At 23.3% G+C, this 14,211-nt stretch overlaps 1 protein-coding gene across 1 annotated transcript; it reads left to right on the top strand.

Moving 5' to 3' along the window:
- Positions 1 to 577: 577 nt before the first annotated feature.
- LOC117168802 (rRNA methyltransferase 2, mitochondrial) lies at positions 578 to 14,211 on the top strand. Its single transcript, XM_033354627.1, has 2 exons — positions 578 to 829; positions 13,538 to 14,211. Exons 1-2 carry the CDS (start codon positions 645 to 647, stop codon positions 14,070 to 14,072), a joined length of 720 nt encoding a protein of 239 aa, XP_033210518.1. The 5' UTR covers positions 578 to 644; the 3' UTR covers positions 14,073 to 14,211.

Genomic DNA, 14,211 nt, shown 5'->3' with positions numbered 1-14,211 from the left:
AATATAAGCATGTTTTTCCGCAAATAATTGTTAACAGTATTAAGGTAAAAATTTAAGCTATTTATAAATACCGCTTTCTAATACTTTGCAACGTATTTCTGAATTTTAAAAACATTTCAAACTTTAATCGGCTCTTCTGAAAAATTTGCTGCTAGTGACTTAGAGCCTAAAGCGGTACACGAACAGAAACAGAATTGAAGAACGCTGCAGTGGGGCCGTCCACATGCAGAAGAATATATGTAAATGGTATGTATTAAAAAATGGTTGTGAAACATAAGTTAGTTTTTGAAATTTAGTGAAAAGAATATGTTACTTAAAAAATATTTTCTATAATTTCATTTTCTTCCTGGAGTTCAAAAGTTACTTAATTTATATACATTTTTCTGCATTTTATCATAAGTATTTATTTTCATTTAAAGAATTATTTTAAATATCTCTTTGGAATTTCCCGCCAATAGCGGCCAACCAGCAGGCGGCGTTGACGCAAGCGCAGTAGCCCAGGGTTCTCATCAAACTAGCCTTGGAGCTGGCAGTCACTATTCTTTATGGTTCATGGTTGTGGGTGTCATGGAAACATAACCTGCATTTTTTTTAGGTTAGAATTTAGACAAATTCATGTTTATTTGAATAAACATTTTTAAAGTATGCATATTAAACGATTGCATACTTGTTGCACTCTTTTAAAAGAACGGCCCACCAATTTAAAAGGAAAAAAACATAGCTCGCAATTATGGTTAACGAGGCAACTTAAAGATCCTTATGTTGAAAAAGCCAAAAAGGAGAATTATCGATGTCGAAGCGCGTTTAAACTTTTGGAAATCAATGAAAGGTTTGATATTTTTAAATATTATTTTATATATATATTTTTCAAGATCTTGTAATTTAAATATTTCTATATATGGGCATCTTTATAGTTCCTTTTACTTTTAAATCATTTACTTTCGGGAGAAAAAAAACTGTTTACTTTCAGCATATTTTTAAACATAAACTGAAACAAGTGAAAATTAAAGAAATTAATTTTTGTAAATATAAAGTTTTTATTGAGAGTATATTATTTTTATGTATTCATTAGTTATTCTGCGTATAAATATTTGTCTTTGGTTTTATTTTTAATAAATAATAAGTGAACTTGTTAAGCCATTCACAAATTTTAAATGCCAATTTCACGTTTGTGCTTATAATTTGTATGGAAAAATATAATTGGCGTTAAACGAATAGGTAAATTTTAAACCAAAAATATAAATTTTCGGATAAGAAGGTTAATTTTCTACCAAAAAAAGATTAATTCTCAACAATTTTTAATAAAAAATTAAATAGTTATATTTTGATTTAAACAAATTGATTTCCGATAAAAATCTAACGAATTTGTTTGCAAAAATGATTAGTTTTTTTTACAAAATTTTGAATTTTTAAGCGAACGAGATAAATGATTTAAAAAACGAAAAAAGGTGTCAATTTTAAGTAGAAAAACAGCTTAATATAACCAAAAAAGATCAATTTTTAACAAAATCCGTCAATTTTTTAACAAATAGTTGAATTTTACATCAAGTTTTAAACTTTTAAAACCAATAGCTCCAATTTTATTTATTAAAACTAATTTTCAATAAAAAGTAATTGAATTTTTAACAGAATAGTTGAATTTTTTACGAAAATGTTTTATTTTCCACCAAAAATTTTAATTTTTAGCTAAGAAGGTTAAATTTGTACCAAAAAAAATTCAGTCTTAACAATTCATATAAATTTTCAACCATAAAGTTGAATTTTTAAACTAGAAAAGATCAGTTTTTAAATAAAAATCGCATACTTTTCATTTTTTTTAAATTATTTTTTAATCAAAATTTATCGAATTTTTAACAAAAATATAGTTTAATTTTCTACTAGAAACATCGAATTTCTAACAAAATACGTAAATTTTTAACCAAATAATTGAATTTTCAAGAAAAATTAATTGTATTTTTCACAAAACAGTTGAATTTTCAACCAAATAGTTCAAGTATAAGCACAACAAAAATTAATTTTTAGCCAAGAAGGTTAATTTTTCACCAAAAAAATGATTTTTTCAATTTTTAAAAATTAACCTTCCTGGCTAAAAATTAATTATTTTTTTGTGCTTAAATTTGAATTATTTGGTTGAGAATTCAACTGTTTCGTGAAAAATACAATTAATTTTTATTGGAAATTCGTCTTTTCTGGTAGAAAATTCAATTATTTGTTTAAAAATTGATGTATTTTGTTAAAAATTCGATTTTTCTTGTAGAAAATTAAACTATATTTTTGTTAAAAATTTGTTAAATTTTTATTAAAAATTAATTTTTTTAATATGAAAACTATGCCATTGTTATTTAAAAACTGATCTTTTCTAGTTTAAAAATTAAACTTTATGGTTGAAAATTTACATAAATATTTAATACTGAATCTTTTTTGATACAAAATTAACCTTCTTGGCAGAAAATTTAAATTTTTGGTTGAAAATAAAACATTTTTGTAAAAAATTCAACTATACTGTTTAAAATTCAATTACTTTTTATTGAAAATGAATTTTAATGAATAAAATTGGAACTATTAGTTTTAAAAGTTTACAATTTAATATAAAATTCAACTATTTGTTAAAAAATTGACATATTTTGTTGAAAATAGATCATTTTGGTTATATTAAACTGTTTTTCTACTTAAAATTGACACCTTTTTTCGTTTTGTAGATAATTTACCTTGTTCGCTAAAAAATTCAAGAATTTTGTAAAAAAAAACTAATAATTTTTGTTAAAAATTCGTTAAATTTTAATTCGAAATCAATTTATTTAAATCAAAATATAACTATTTAATTTTTTATTATATATATAGTTTTTTTCAAACAAAATGTTGACTTTTTTAACTAGAAATGATCAATTTTTAATTAAAAATTGAATAGTTAAATTTTCATTTAAACAAAATTAATTTTTAATAAAAATTTAACGAATTTTCTACAAAAATGATGAACTTTTTTTATCGAATTCTTGAATTTTCAAGATAGACACATAAATTCTCTACAAAGCCAAAAAAGGTGTTAATTTTAATTAAAAAAACAGTTTAATATAACTAAAAAAGATGAATCTTTCACAAAATACATGAATCCTAAATTAAAGCAGATTAATTTTTAAACATACATTTGCATTTTTAACCGAAACAATTGATTTTTTTAATTTTCAGCCAAATAATTGAATTTTCTACCAAAAAAGGCGAATTTTCAACAAACTACGACAATTTTTTAAAAATTAGGTGAATTTTATACAAAGTATTAAACTTTTAAAACCAATAGTTCCATTTTAGTTTATTAAAATTAATTTTCAATAAAAAGTAATTGAATTGTCAACAGAATAGTTGAATTTTTGACCAAAATGTTGAATTTTCCAGACAAAAAGATGAGCTTTCAACGAAACAGCTGAATTTCCAACCAAATAATTAAATTTTTAAAATAAATTTTCAGCATAGTCGGTTAATTTTTTTACCAAAGAAGATTAATTCTCAATCAATTTTATCAATTTTCAAACAAAAATTTGAATTTTTAAACTATAAAAGATCAATCTTTAACTAAAAATGGAATGGTCACATTTTCATTTAAACAAAATTAATTTTTAACAAAAATTTAAGGAATTTTGTACAAAAATTATGAATTTTTTTACCTAATTCTTGAATTTACAGGCCAGACAGGTGAAATCTTTACCACTTCAAAAACAGTGTTAATTTTAATTAAAAAAACAGTTTAATATAACTAAAAAAGATTAATTTTTCACAAAATACATGAATCCTAAATTAAAACAGATTAATTTTGAAATATATATTTATTTTTTAAACGCAAAAATGGATTTTATAAATTTTTAACCAAATAATTGGATTTTCTAGCAGAAAAGGCGAATTTTCAACAAAATACATTAATTTTTAAACAAATAGTTGATTTCTATACCAAGTTTTATACAAAAAAAAATTGAATTTTTGATCAAATTGTTGAATTTCCAAAACAAAAAGATCAGGTTTCAACAAAAAACCTGAATTTTCAAAACCAATAATTAAATTTTAAACAAAAAGATTGAATTTTAGCTAAGAAGGTTAATTTTAGACCAAAAAAGTTTAAATTCTCAACAAATTATATAACATTTATACTAAAAAGTTGAATTTTTAAGCTAGAAATTATAAATTTTAACCTAAAATGGATTGGTAAATTTTCATTAAAAAAAATTAATTTTCAATAATAATTTAACGGATTTTCTACAGAAATGAGGAATTTTTTTAACAAATTCTTGAATTTTCCACTCAGACAGATGAATTTTCTACAAAATTAAAAAGGTGTTGATATTAAATATTTAAAAAAAACTGTTTAATATAACTCTCTACATAAGAATTAAATTTTCAACCTAAAAAGATAAATTTTCAACAAAATACATATATTTTATATCATATAGTTGAACTTTTAATCAAAAAGGTTAATTTTCTAATAGAAGAATCGAATTTTTCACAAAATATATTAATTTTTAACAAAATAATTGAATTTTCTGCCAGAAAAGATGAATTTTCAATAAAATATGACCATTTTCAAGAAAATAGTTAAATTTTATACAAAGTTTTGGAATTTTAAAACTAATAGTTCAATTATTATTAATTAAAATTAATTTTCATACAAAATTAATTGAATTTTCAAACCAGAGAGGTAAATCCCCTACACAAAAATTTGATTTTTAATCTAAAAAAACGAATTTTCAACGGAGTCCCTAATTTTTCACCAATTACTTGAATTTTCTACCAGAAATGTGCATTTTCAACAAATTACATAAACTTTCATTTGAATAGTTTGAACAATGAATGTAATGTTAGTCCAAATTTTATTTGATTAATTTTCAGTTTATATTTTTTCCGTTACTAAAATTTTCTTACTAAAGAGTCGAATTTTTTAAATAAAAAGGATAAATTTTTAACCAAGAACAGATTAGTTGAATTTTGACTGAGGAAAATTAATTTCCAAAAAAAAACGAATTTTCTACAAAACAGTTTAATTTTGTTCCAAATAGTTGGATTCTTTACGAAATTCTACAGTTTACAAGCCGAAAAGAGCAATTTTTTATAAAACAGTTGAACTTTTAACCCTAAAATATAAATTTTCATAAAAAAGTTAATTTACAATGAATCAGTTGATTTTTCAACAAAATAGTGCAATTTTCAGTTGGAAAAATTATTTTCGGCTTAAAAAAATGAATTTTTAACCAAAAATGTAATAGTTGATATTTCAACAAAAAAAGAATTTTATTTTTATATAAAAAAACAGTTCTTTTTAATCAACAAAGAAGAATTTTCAACAAAATACCTGAATGCTCAATTCAAATAAATTAATTTTTAAACAAACAGTTAAGTCTTTAATTAAATAGTGAAATTTTTAAACCAAAAACTCAGTTTTTATCGGAAAACGGATTACTTGCATTTTAATTAAGACTAATTAACTTTCAATAAATAAAAAACGAATTATCTCCAAAAGAGTTTAATTTTGTAACAAACAACGGAAATTAAGAAAAAATTAATTTTTAATAAAAAAGACGATTTTTCAACAAAGTATTAGAATCCTCAACTAAAACAATTTAATTATCAACTGATCAATTTCATTTTTAATACGAAAAAATTATTCTTGAAAAAAAAAATTATTTCTCAGCAAAATACATCATTTTTCAACCAAATATTTTAATTTTATACTGAATTGTATAATTTTCGAGCCGCAAATACAAATTTTCTATTAAACACTTGAACTTGCAATTAAAATATGTACATTTTTGACAAGAAAGTTAATTTTCAACCAGGCAGTAGCGTTTTTAAATAAAAAAGATTTAAATTCTCCAAAGAGAAATATATTTTTAATTATATTTAAATAAATTTAAGTTTGCAAACAATTTATTTATTTACATTTTAGTTTTTGTTTCTTCCATTTCTAATATTTGTAAACTAAACAGTAGGATTTAAAAAATAAAAAAGATTAATTTTTAAGAAAAAATGGATGTTTTTATTATGGTTGAGAAGAATTAATTTTCAATATAAAAAAAACGAAATTTATACAAAACAGTTTAATTTTGTACTTAATACTTGAATTTTGTACCAAATTGTGAAATTTAGAAGGCAAAAAGACCAATTCTTAATAAGACAGTTGAATTTTAACAAAGACGAATTTTCGAAGAATATTTGAAGCCTTAATTAACACAAATTAATTTTTAACCAAAAAATTCCATTTTTACACTAAAAATGATTAGTTTTTAACCAAAAATGAAAGAAATTAATTTCCATTAAAAAGTAAATGAATTTTCTATTGAACAGGTAAATTTTTCACCAAATAGTTGAATTTTCAAGCCAAACAGAGAAAATCTCTACAAAAAAGTTGAATTTTCAACCTGAAAAATATAAAGTTTTACTATTTCCAACCCTAAAAGTTGCATTTTTAATTTTTTAAAATTGATAATTGATATTATACCCAAAAATACGAATTGTTAACAAAAAATATATTTTTTCTATCAAATAGTTGAATTTTGAACCAAGAAGATTAATTTTCTTCCAGAAAAGTCGAATTTTTATAAAAACACTTTTTAACAAAATTGTTTAATTTTCCACAAAGTGATTCAATTGTGAATCAAGTAATAATTTTTTTAAATAAAAAATATGAATTTTTAAGGATTTACATTCCATGAAACAAAATTTATTATAAATAATGTTTCTTTTATTCTTTAAAATTTCAATTAATATGTTCAATTTAGAAAGCTTTGACAAATTGTATTAAAAATATTTTTGTAATTTATTAGCTCATTAACTACATAATTAAATAAAACTAAAAATATCATTCATAACTTTGACTTATCTCTCAAATTAATCTGGGTACAAAATAGTTAAATATAAACTTAAAAATATCAATTTTTAACCAAATAATTTAATTTTGGATTACAAAAGAAGACAAGTCTTCAACCGAAAATGAAATGGTTAAATTTTCAGTTAAAATATTAAATTTTTACAAAAAAAGCACTAAAAACTTGTAAGGAATGTAATGAATTTTTAATCATAGTAAAAAATCTTCAACTGCAATAGATAAATTTTTAACCAAAAAGATTAATTTTTAAACAAGACGATTGATTTTCTAACATGAAATACGATTTTTCAATAAAATACATGAATTTTCAATGAAACAGTTCAATTTTGTACTAAAAAAACAAACCATTTTAAAGTAAATAATTGAATTTTAAACTAATAAAAATTAAACCAAAAATAAAATGTTTAAATTTTCAGTTAAAAGGAAAGAATAATTTTTAACCAAACTGGTGCATTTTTAAATGAAATAATTGAACTTTTAATTAAAAAATATAAATTATCTACAAATAATTAACTGGTAAAATTTTCAGTTAAAAACTAATGTTTAACCAAAGAAATAAATTTTTTATTTTAAAGGTCGGAATATTCAACTCACACAGATGAATTTTAATAAAAAAAATAAATTTTCAAGTGAGAAAATTATTTTTTTATCAAAAAAAGACGAGTTTTCAACTAAAAAAGATCAATTTTCAAACAAATATTGAATAGTTAAATTCTCAGTTTAAAACAAATCAATTTTCAATAAAATAATCAAGTTTTAACTGTAATAATTAAATATGATTCAATAAAATAATGTTATATTGAATTAAATAAATTATAATAACTTATAATAATTATGCAATCAAATATAATGTTGCAAACTAACTGTTGAATTGTCAACAAAATACATGAATTTTTAGCGACAAAATTGAATTTTTAACAAAAACGATACATTTTCTACTAAAAATAGAATAGCTAAGTTTTCAGTGAAAAAAACTTAATTTCAGCTAAATTGATGAATAATTAACCGGAATATTTTTATTTTAAATCAAAAAGATGAATTACCAACAAAAAATAGAATAATAAATTTTTTATTTAAACAAACTAATGTTTAACCAAAGATATGAATTTTCAAAAAATATTGAAGTTAAATTTTCAGTTGAAAAAATATTTTTTAACTAAAGAGATGCATTTTTTTATAAAACTCATGCAAAAAAAGAATTTTCAATAAAATAATGAAGTTTCAACTGTAATAATAAAATATGCAATAAAATAATTTTATAATAAATTAAATTATAATAACTACGCAATGAAATAAAATATTGCCAACAAACTGTTGAATTTTTAAATTAAAATGATAAATTTTAATGGAAAAATCGAACAATTAAATTTTCAGTTAAAAAAAATTAATTCCTAACCAAAAAAATGTTAAATGCAGTCATTTAAAGCTACTTTTACAAATGAAGAACCATCGTTATTTAATTTTATGTAACAATTTAAAAAAAAATTAAGCACCCTCGTGGAGAGCTCGTTAGCATATTCCAAGAAGAAAGAATTTTTTATTAAATAAGAAATATGTTGTTTTTTTTCCTAATAAAGTTTGAATATTGTCCCCACTCGCGGCATTTTTCGCCAAACGCATAGATTGGCTACATCTGTGTGCCGTCATTCTTGGCGGGAAAACTCAAACTACCTAAATAATGCAATTGTTTTCAAATAAAAGTTATTTAGAAACATGCATTTCAATGCATAAGGGTCTCTAAGCTGCTTTAATGTATTATTTTGAAATGAAAAACTAATATTAATTAAGAAGAAAATAATTGAAATAGTCTCTTGCAATTCTAGCTATTCTATTAGGGATGCTGCATGAAATGAAATAAAAAGATATTTTAATTCTTTAGTAATTTTTTAACATATTCCAAGAAAAAATAATTTTCTATTCAATAAGAAACATGTTTTCTTTTCTTAATAAAGTTTGATTAGTTTGTGTCCGCTCGCGGAATTTTTTCCCCAGACGAATAGAGAAGGTATTTTAGGTTGTTAAAGGGAAATCCAAGATGTCTGCTGCAAGCCAAGGTCCAAACAGGAATACCAACTGCATGGGGCAAAACTTTTTTTTAATAACTGCAAAAAAAATTATTTTTCACCATAAGTGTATTTGGACATTATTTTTTTTTTATGTTAAATGGTATTCTGTGACGCAATCAAAATTTCACATCGTAATGTTAATTTTGTCCGACTTTTTTTTCTTAAACTAAATAAGTTAGTATATCGAAATTTGGGGAGAAGGAAGAAAATATATGAGCCGACATAGGTTGGGTCCCTTGGGGTAATTATTTTGTAAGGAAAAGCAATACTTTAAAGTTTTCCGTGACTGCCTTGTAGCAGACGAAGTGACAGAAAAGTTCGGAGTTGGAAAAAGCCCCTAGCGCCGTCACCCTCCTTTTGTGATAAAGTCGCAACAATTGTTAGATATTTTAATTCAGATCGACTGGTGTGAATACTCAGTCGGTAAGACGGCTTTATTGAAAAAGTACTCACTAAAAGAATTAATTATAAAAAAATATTTAACTGGAATACTTGAAATTTTTATTCAAGAAAAATTTTTAAACAAGGAGATTAACTTTCAAAGAAAAACATCCTGTTCTACAAAAAAAAAAGATTTTTTTTTCAAATACTTAACTTTCAAACGAAAGAGCTGAATTTTCAATTAAAAGAGGCAATTTTTCAGCCAAATTGTCGAAAATTGAAAGCAACTATTACTATTCTACAAAAAAGATTTTTCAAAAAATACATTAATTTTCCAACCAAACTGATGAATTTTCAACTAAAATGATAAATCCCAAACTAGAATAATTAAATTTTAAATAAAAAAATTATTTTTAAACTAAAACAATGAATCTTTAAATGAAATATTTAAACTTTCAACGAATTCGACGAATTTTGAAATAAAAAAGATACTTTTTCAACCAAAAATTGAATAATTACATTTTCAGTCAAAAACAAAAAAAAAAGAATGTTTAACCAAACAAATTAATTTTTTACTAAAATTATGGAATATTTAATTGAAATAGTATTTTCATTTTTAATAAAAAAAATTATTTTCTACAAAAAAAGAAACAAATTTTCAATCAAATATTCAATATTTTCAATATTCAATATTTTGAAAATGTAATAATTCAATTTTTGGTTTAAAAATTAGCTTTTTTTATTTCAAAATTCGTCGAATTCGTTGAAAGTTTAACAATTTCATTTGAAGATTCATTGTTTTAGTTTAAAACTATTTTATTTTTTTATTTAAAATTTAATGATTCTAGTAGAGGATTTATCATTTTAGTTGAAAATGCATCAGTTTGGTTACAAATTAATGTATTTTTTGAAAAATCTTCTTTCTAGAATAGTAATACTTTGGTTTCAATATTCGACACTTTGGCTGAAAAATTGCCTCTTTCAATTGAAAATTCAACTGTTTCGTTTAAAATTCACGTATTTAAAAAAAATCTATTTTTTTGTAGAACATGACGTTTTTCTTTAAAAGTCAATCGCCTTGTTTAAAAAAATTTCTTCTTGGTTAAAATATTCAAGTATTCCAGTTAAATAATTTTAATAATTAATAATTAATTTTTCAATAAAGCCGTGTTACCGACTGAGTATTCACACCTGCCGATCTGAGTTGAAATATCTAACAAGTTGCGACTTTTTCACAAAAGGAAGGTGGCGGCGCTAGAGGCTTTTTCCAACTCCAAATTTTTTCGTCGCTTCGTCTGCTACAAGGCAGTCACGGAAAACGTTAAAGTATTGCTTTCTTACAAAATAATTACTCCAAGGGACCCAACCGATGTCGGATTATATATTTTCTTCCTTCTGCCAAAATTTCGATATACTAACTTATTTAGTTTAAAAAAAAAGGCGGACAAAATTAACATGACAAGGTCAAATTTTGATTGCGTCACAGACTACCATTTACCCTTAACTACCAAATTGCGTTATGAAATCCATAAAAAATATGTAATGATTTTATTCGTCCTTTGAGTAGCTTTTTTAAAATAAAAAACAATATCCAAATATAAAAGTCGCGAATTAGAAAATCCCCGAAAAATAAAGTTCCTGAATTGTAAAATTTCTGAATAACAAAAGTCTCAGCCAGTTTATAATATTACTAAATTGAAAATATTCCTGACATAAAATTGCCGAAATATAAAATAACATAACTAGAAAATTCCCTAATTATCAACTTCCCGAATTTAAGCACTTAGTTTTTTTATCAATATTATTTACTGAATAAAAATGTAATAATCAAGTATTTTTATATAAAACAAAAATATTTTTAACTGTCAAAGTTTCTAAAATTATTGTTGGATTTTAAATAACAATAATTAGAAATAATATATACTTCTGCATAAGAATTATTAAAAAATTTATAAAACTCCCGAAACTATAAACAAATCGTTTTTAATCAATATTATTTATCAATTAAATATACATCGATTTTTCATCCGGTAATATGTTTTTTTGCAATTATTGTTATGTTAAATTTAAACAATAATTTAAGAAACTTTAAATTTTTTCATAAACATATTTTATCATTGTACTTTTAATAAATAAATATTATTGAGTAACATCATTTTTCAATTGTTTTAATTTGGAAATTTTTTAATAAAAAAAATAATTTTAGATACTTTAAACATTAAATTTTTTCTGTCGAAATATTAGATTAAGAATATTCAAGTTTGGTAATATTATAAACTGTCGAGAATTTTTTTATTCTATAATATTATAAACTGTTAAGAGAATTTTATTATTCGGGTATTTTCCAATTCGGAAATTTTAGAATTCGGGACTTTTATTGTTCAGAAATTTTATAATTCGGTAATGTTATTATTCGGTAATATTATTCTTGGGTAATTTTCCAATTCTGTAATAATATAAACTATTGGGGTATTTTATTATTCAGTTATTTGCCAATTCGGAAATTTCAGAATTCTAGAACTTTATTATTCAGAAATGTTATTCTTCGAGAATTTTCTAATTCGGTAATATTATAAACTGTTCCGGAATTTTATAATTCGACAATATTATCAACATTTCGGTAATTTTATTATTCGTGAATTCTCCAATTAGATAATTTTATTATTCTGAAAGATTTTATGGTCGGGAATTTTCCATTTCGGAAATTTTATTATCCGGGAATTTTATTATTTAGGAATTTTCCAATTCAAAAATTTTATTACTTAGGAATTTTCAAATTCGCTAATATAACTGTAGGGAATTTTCCAATTCAGTATAATATTATAAACTGTTCCGGAGTTTTTTTACTGATGAATTTTCCAACTAAGGAATTTTATTATTCAGAAATGTTATTCTTCGAGAATTATAAAATTTGTTAATATTATAAACCATTCGGGAATTTTATTATTCGGGAATTCTCGAATTCGATAATTATATTATTTGGAAATTTTTTTATATTACTAATGAATTTGCCATTTCGGGAATTTTATCATTCGGAAATTTTATTTTGTGGTAATTTTAAAATTCGGTAATATTATAAATTTTTCAGGAATTTCATAATTTGAAAATTTTATTATTCGCGATTTTCATTTTTCAAGAATGTTTAAAGTCGGGAATTTTCTAATTCGGCAATATTATAAACTGTTCGGGAATTTTATTATTGAAAATTTTTCATTTCGGGAATTTTATTATTCGGAAATGTTATTCTTCGGGAATTTTTAAATCCGGTAATATTATAAACTGCATGGAATTTTCCAATTCAGAATTAGTAGAAATAATGTTTTTCTTTAATTATTATTTTATTATTTAGAAATTTTCCAATTCAAAAATTTTATTATTTAGGAATTTTCAAATTCGTTAATATAACTGTCGGGAATTTTTCCAATTCGCAAATTTTATTATCCAGGAATTGTATTATTTATGAATTTTCTAATTAAAAAATTTTATTATTCTTGAATTTTCAAATTTGCTATTATAACTGTGGGGAATTTTCCCATTAAGTATAATATTATAAAGTGGGAGTTTTATTGTTCGGAAATGTTATTCACCAGGAATTTTTAAGTTCGGTAATTCGGAAATTTTATAATTTTTTAATTTTAGTATTCGGAAATTTTATAATATTTTAATTTTATTATTATTCAGGAATTTTTAAATTTAATATTATTGTAAACTGTCGGGAATTTTCCAATTCGATAATATTATAAACTTTTCGGTAATTTTAATATTCGGAAATTCTATAATTCGGCAATTTTATAAACTTTTCGAGAATTTTATTTTTCGGAATTGTTCAGTCATCCCGAAAAATCATTTTTGTCCAAATTGTGATAAAAGTTAAGTTAAGTTGCGTCCCCTGCAATTAGTATTATCTGATTATTAATTGCTTGTCCCTCGGCGTGCAGCCATCTTGTCATTTGACGTCACTGCATGGAATACCTAATTGGCTAAACCTGTATGACGTCATTCTTCGCGGGAAAATTCAAACTACCAAAAGTATGCAACATTAAAAAAAATCAAAATTGTATTAGAAACCTAAAAAAAAGTTCTTTTCTCCATAAAATTATTCACTGCTTCAAGTTTCTAAAAATATGTTTATCTCATTTCCTGCAACATCCCCATTGCCCAAATATGGAAATTAGTCTAAGAAAAGGAAAAATGGTTGGCTGCCATTATTTTTAATTTTTGTCAGGCACAACATTCTCTCTCCTGGAATGATTGTCATAGACTGCGGCGCTGCTCCAGGAAGTTGGACCCAGGTCGCCGTGAAATTAACCAATTCAAACGGCTCTCAGGAAAACAAACCAATAGGATCTGTTTTTTCGATAGACAGACAACTTTTCCATCAAGTCGAAGGAGCACATATTCTAGGAAATAGTGATTTCACTTCTCTCGAAACTCACAGGAAACTTCGTGATCTCTTAAACGGAAAATTGGTGGACTTGGTCATGTCCGACATGGCACCAAATGCTTCTGGTGTTAGAGATATCGACCACGAAGTTATCATTACTTTAGCCTATTCCGCCTTGAAATTCGCCCTACAATTTTCCAAACCTGGTTCTACTTTTTTGACTAAAATTTGGGACGGTGGGAAATCCTCTCAACTGGAAGAAGATTTGTGCAAGTTTTATAACAAAGTTAAAGTGGTTAGACCTGATGCTACAAGAGACGATTCTCATGAAATGTACTTTTTAGCAAGAGAATTTAAAGGATTGAAAGCTGGCTAAAAGTCTAGTTTGAAAATAATTACAATTAAATGAGAGAGGGTTCGGATTGTGCGACTTTTTCCATTTTTTTCGACTTTTTGAAGAAAAATGTGACTGATCGACTTTTTTGCGCTTTTTTAGAAGGTCGCTATGCTTAGTT

Source organism: Belonocnema kinseyi, chromosome 3 (genome assembly GCF_010883055.1).
Source record: "Belonocnema kinseyi isolate 2016_QV_RU_SX_M_011 chromosome 3, B_treatae_v1, whole genome shotgun sequence".
Classification (NCBI taxonomy): domain Eukaryota; kingdom Metazoa; phylum Arthropoda; class Insecta; order Hymenoptera; family Cynipidae; genus Belonocnema; species Belonocnema kinseyi.
Note: the sequence above shows the minus strand (reverse complement) of the source record. Positions and strands in the feature narration are given on the sequence as shown.

Bases quoted from the DNA above. Each gene is read 5' to 3' on its own strand.
- LOC117168802 (XM_033354627.1), top strand. From the start codon at position 645: ATGCATATTAAACGATTGCATACTTGTTGCACTCTTTTAAAAGAACGG. The intron at 830-13,537 runs GTTTGATATTTT...AATTTTTGTCAG, and splicing joins CTTTTGGAAATCAATGAAAG to GCACAACATTCTCTCTCCTG.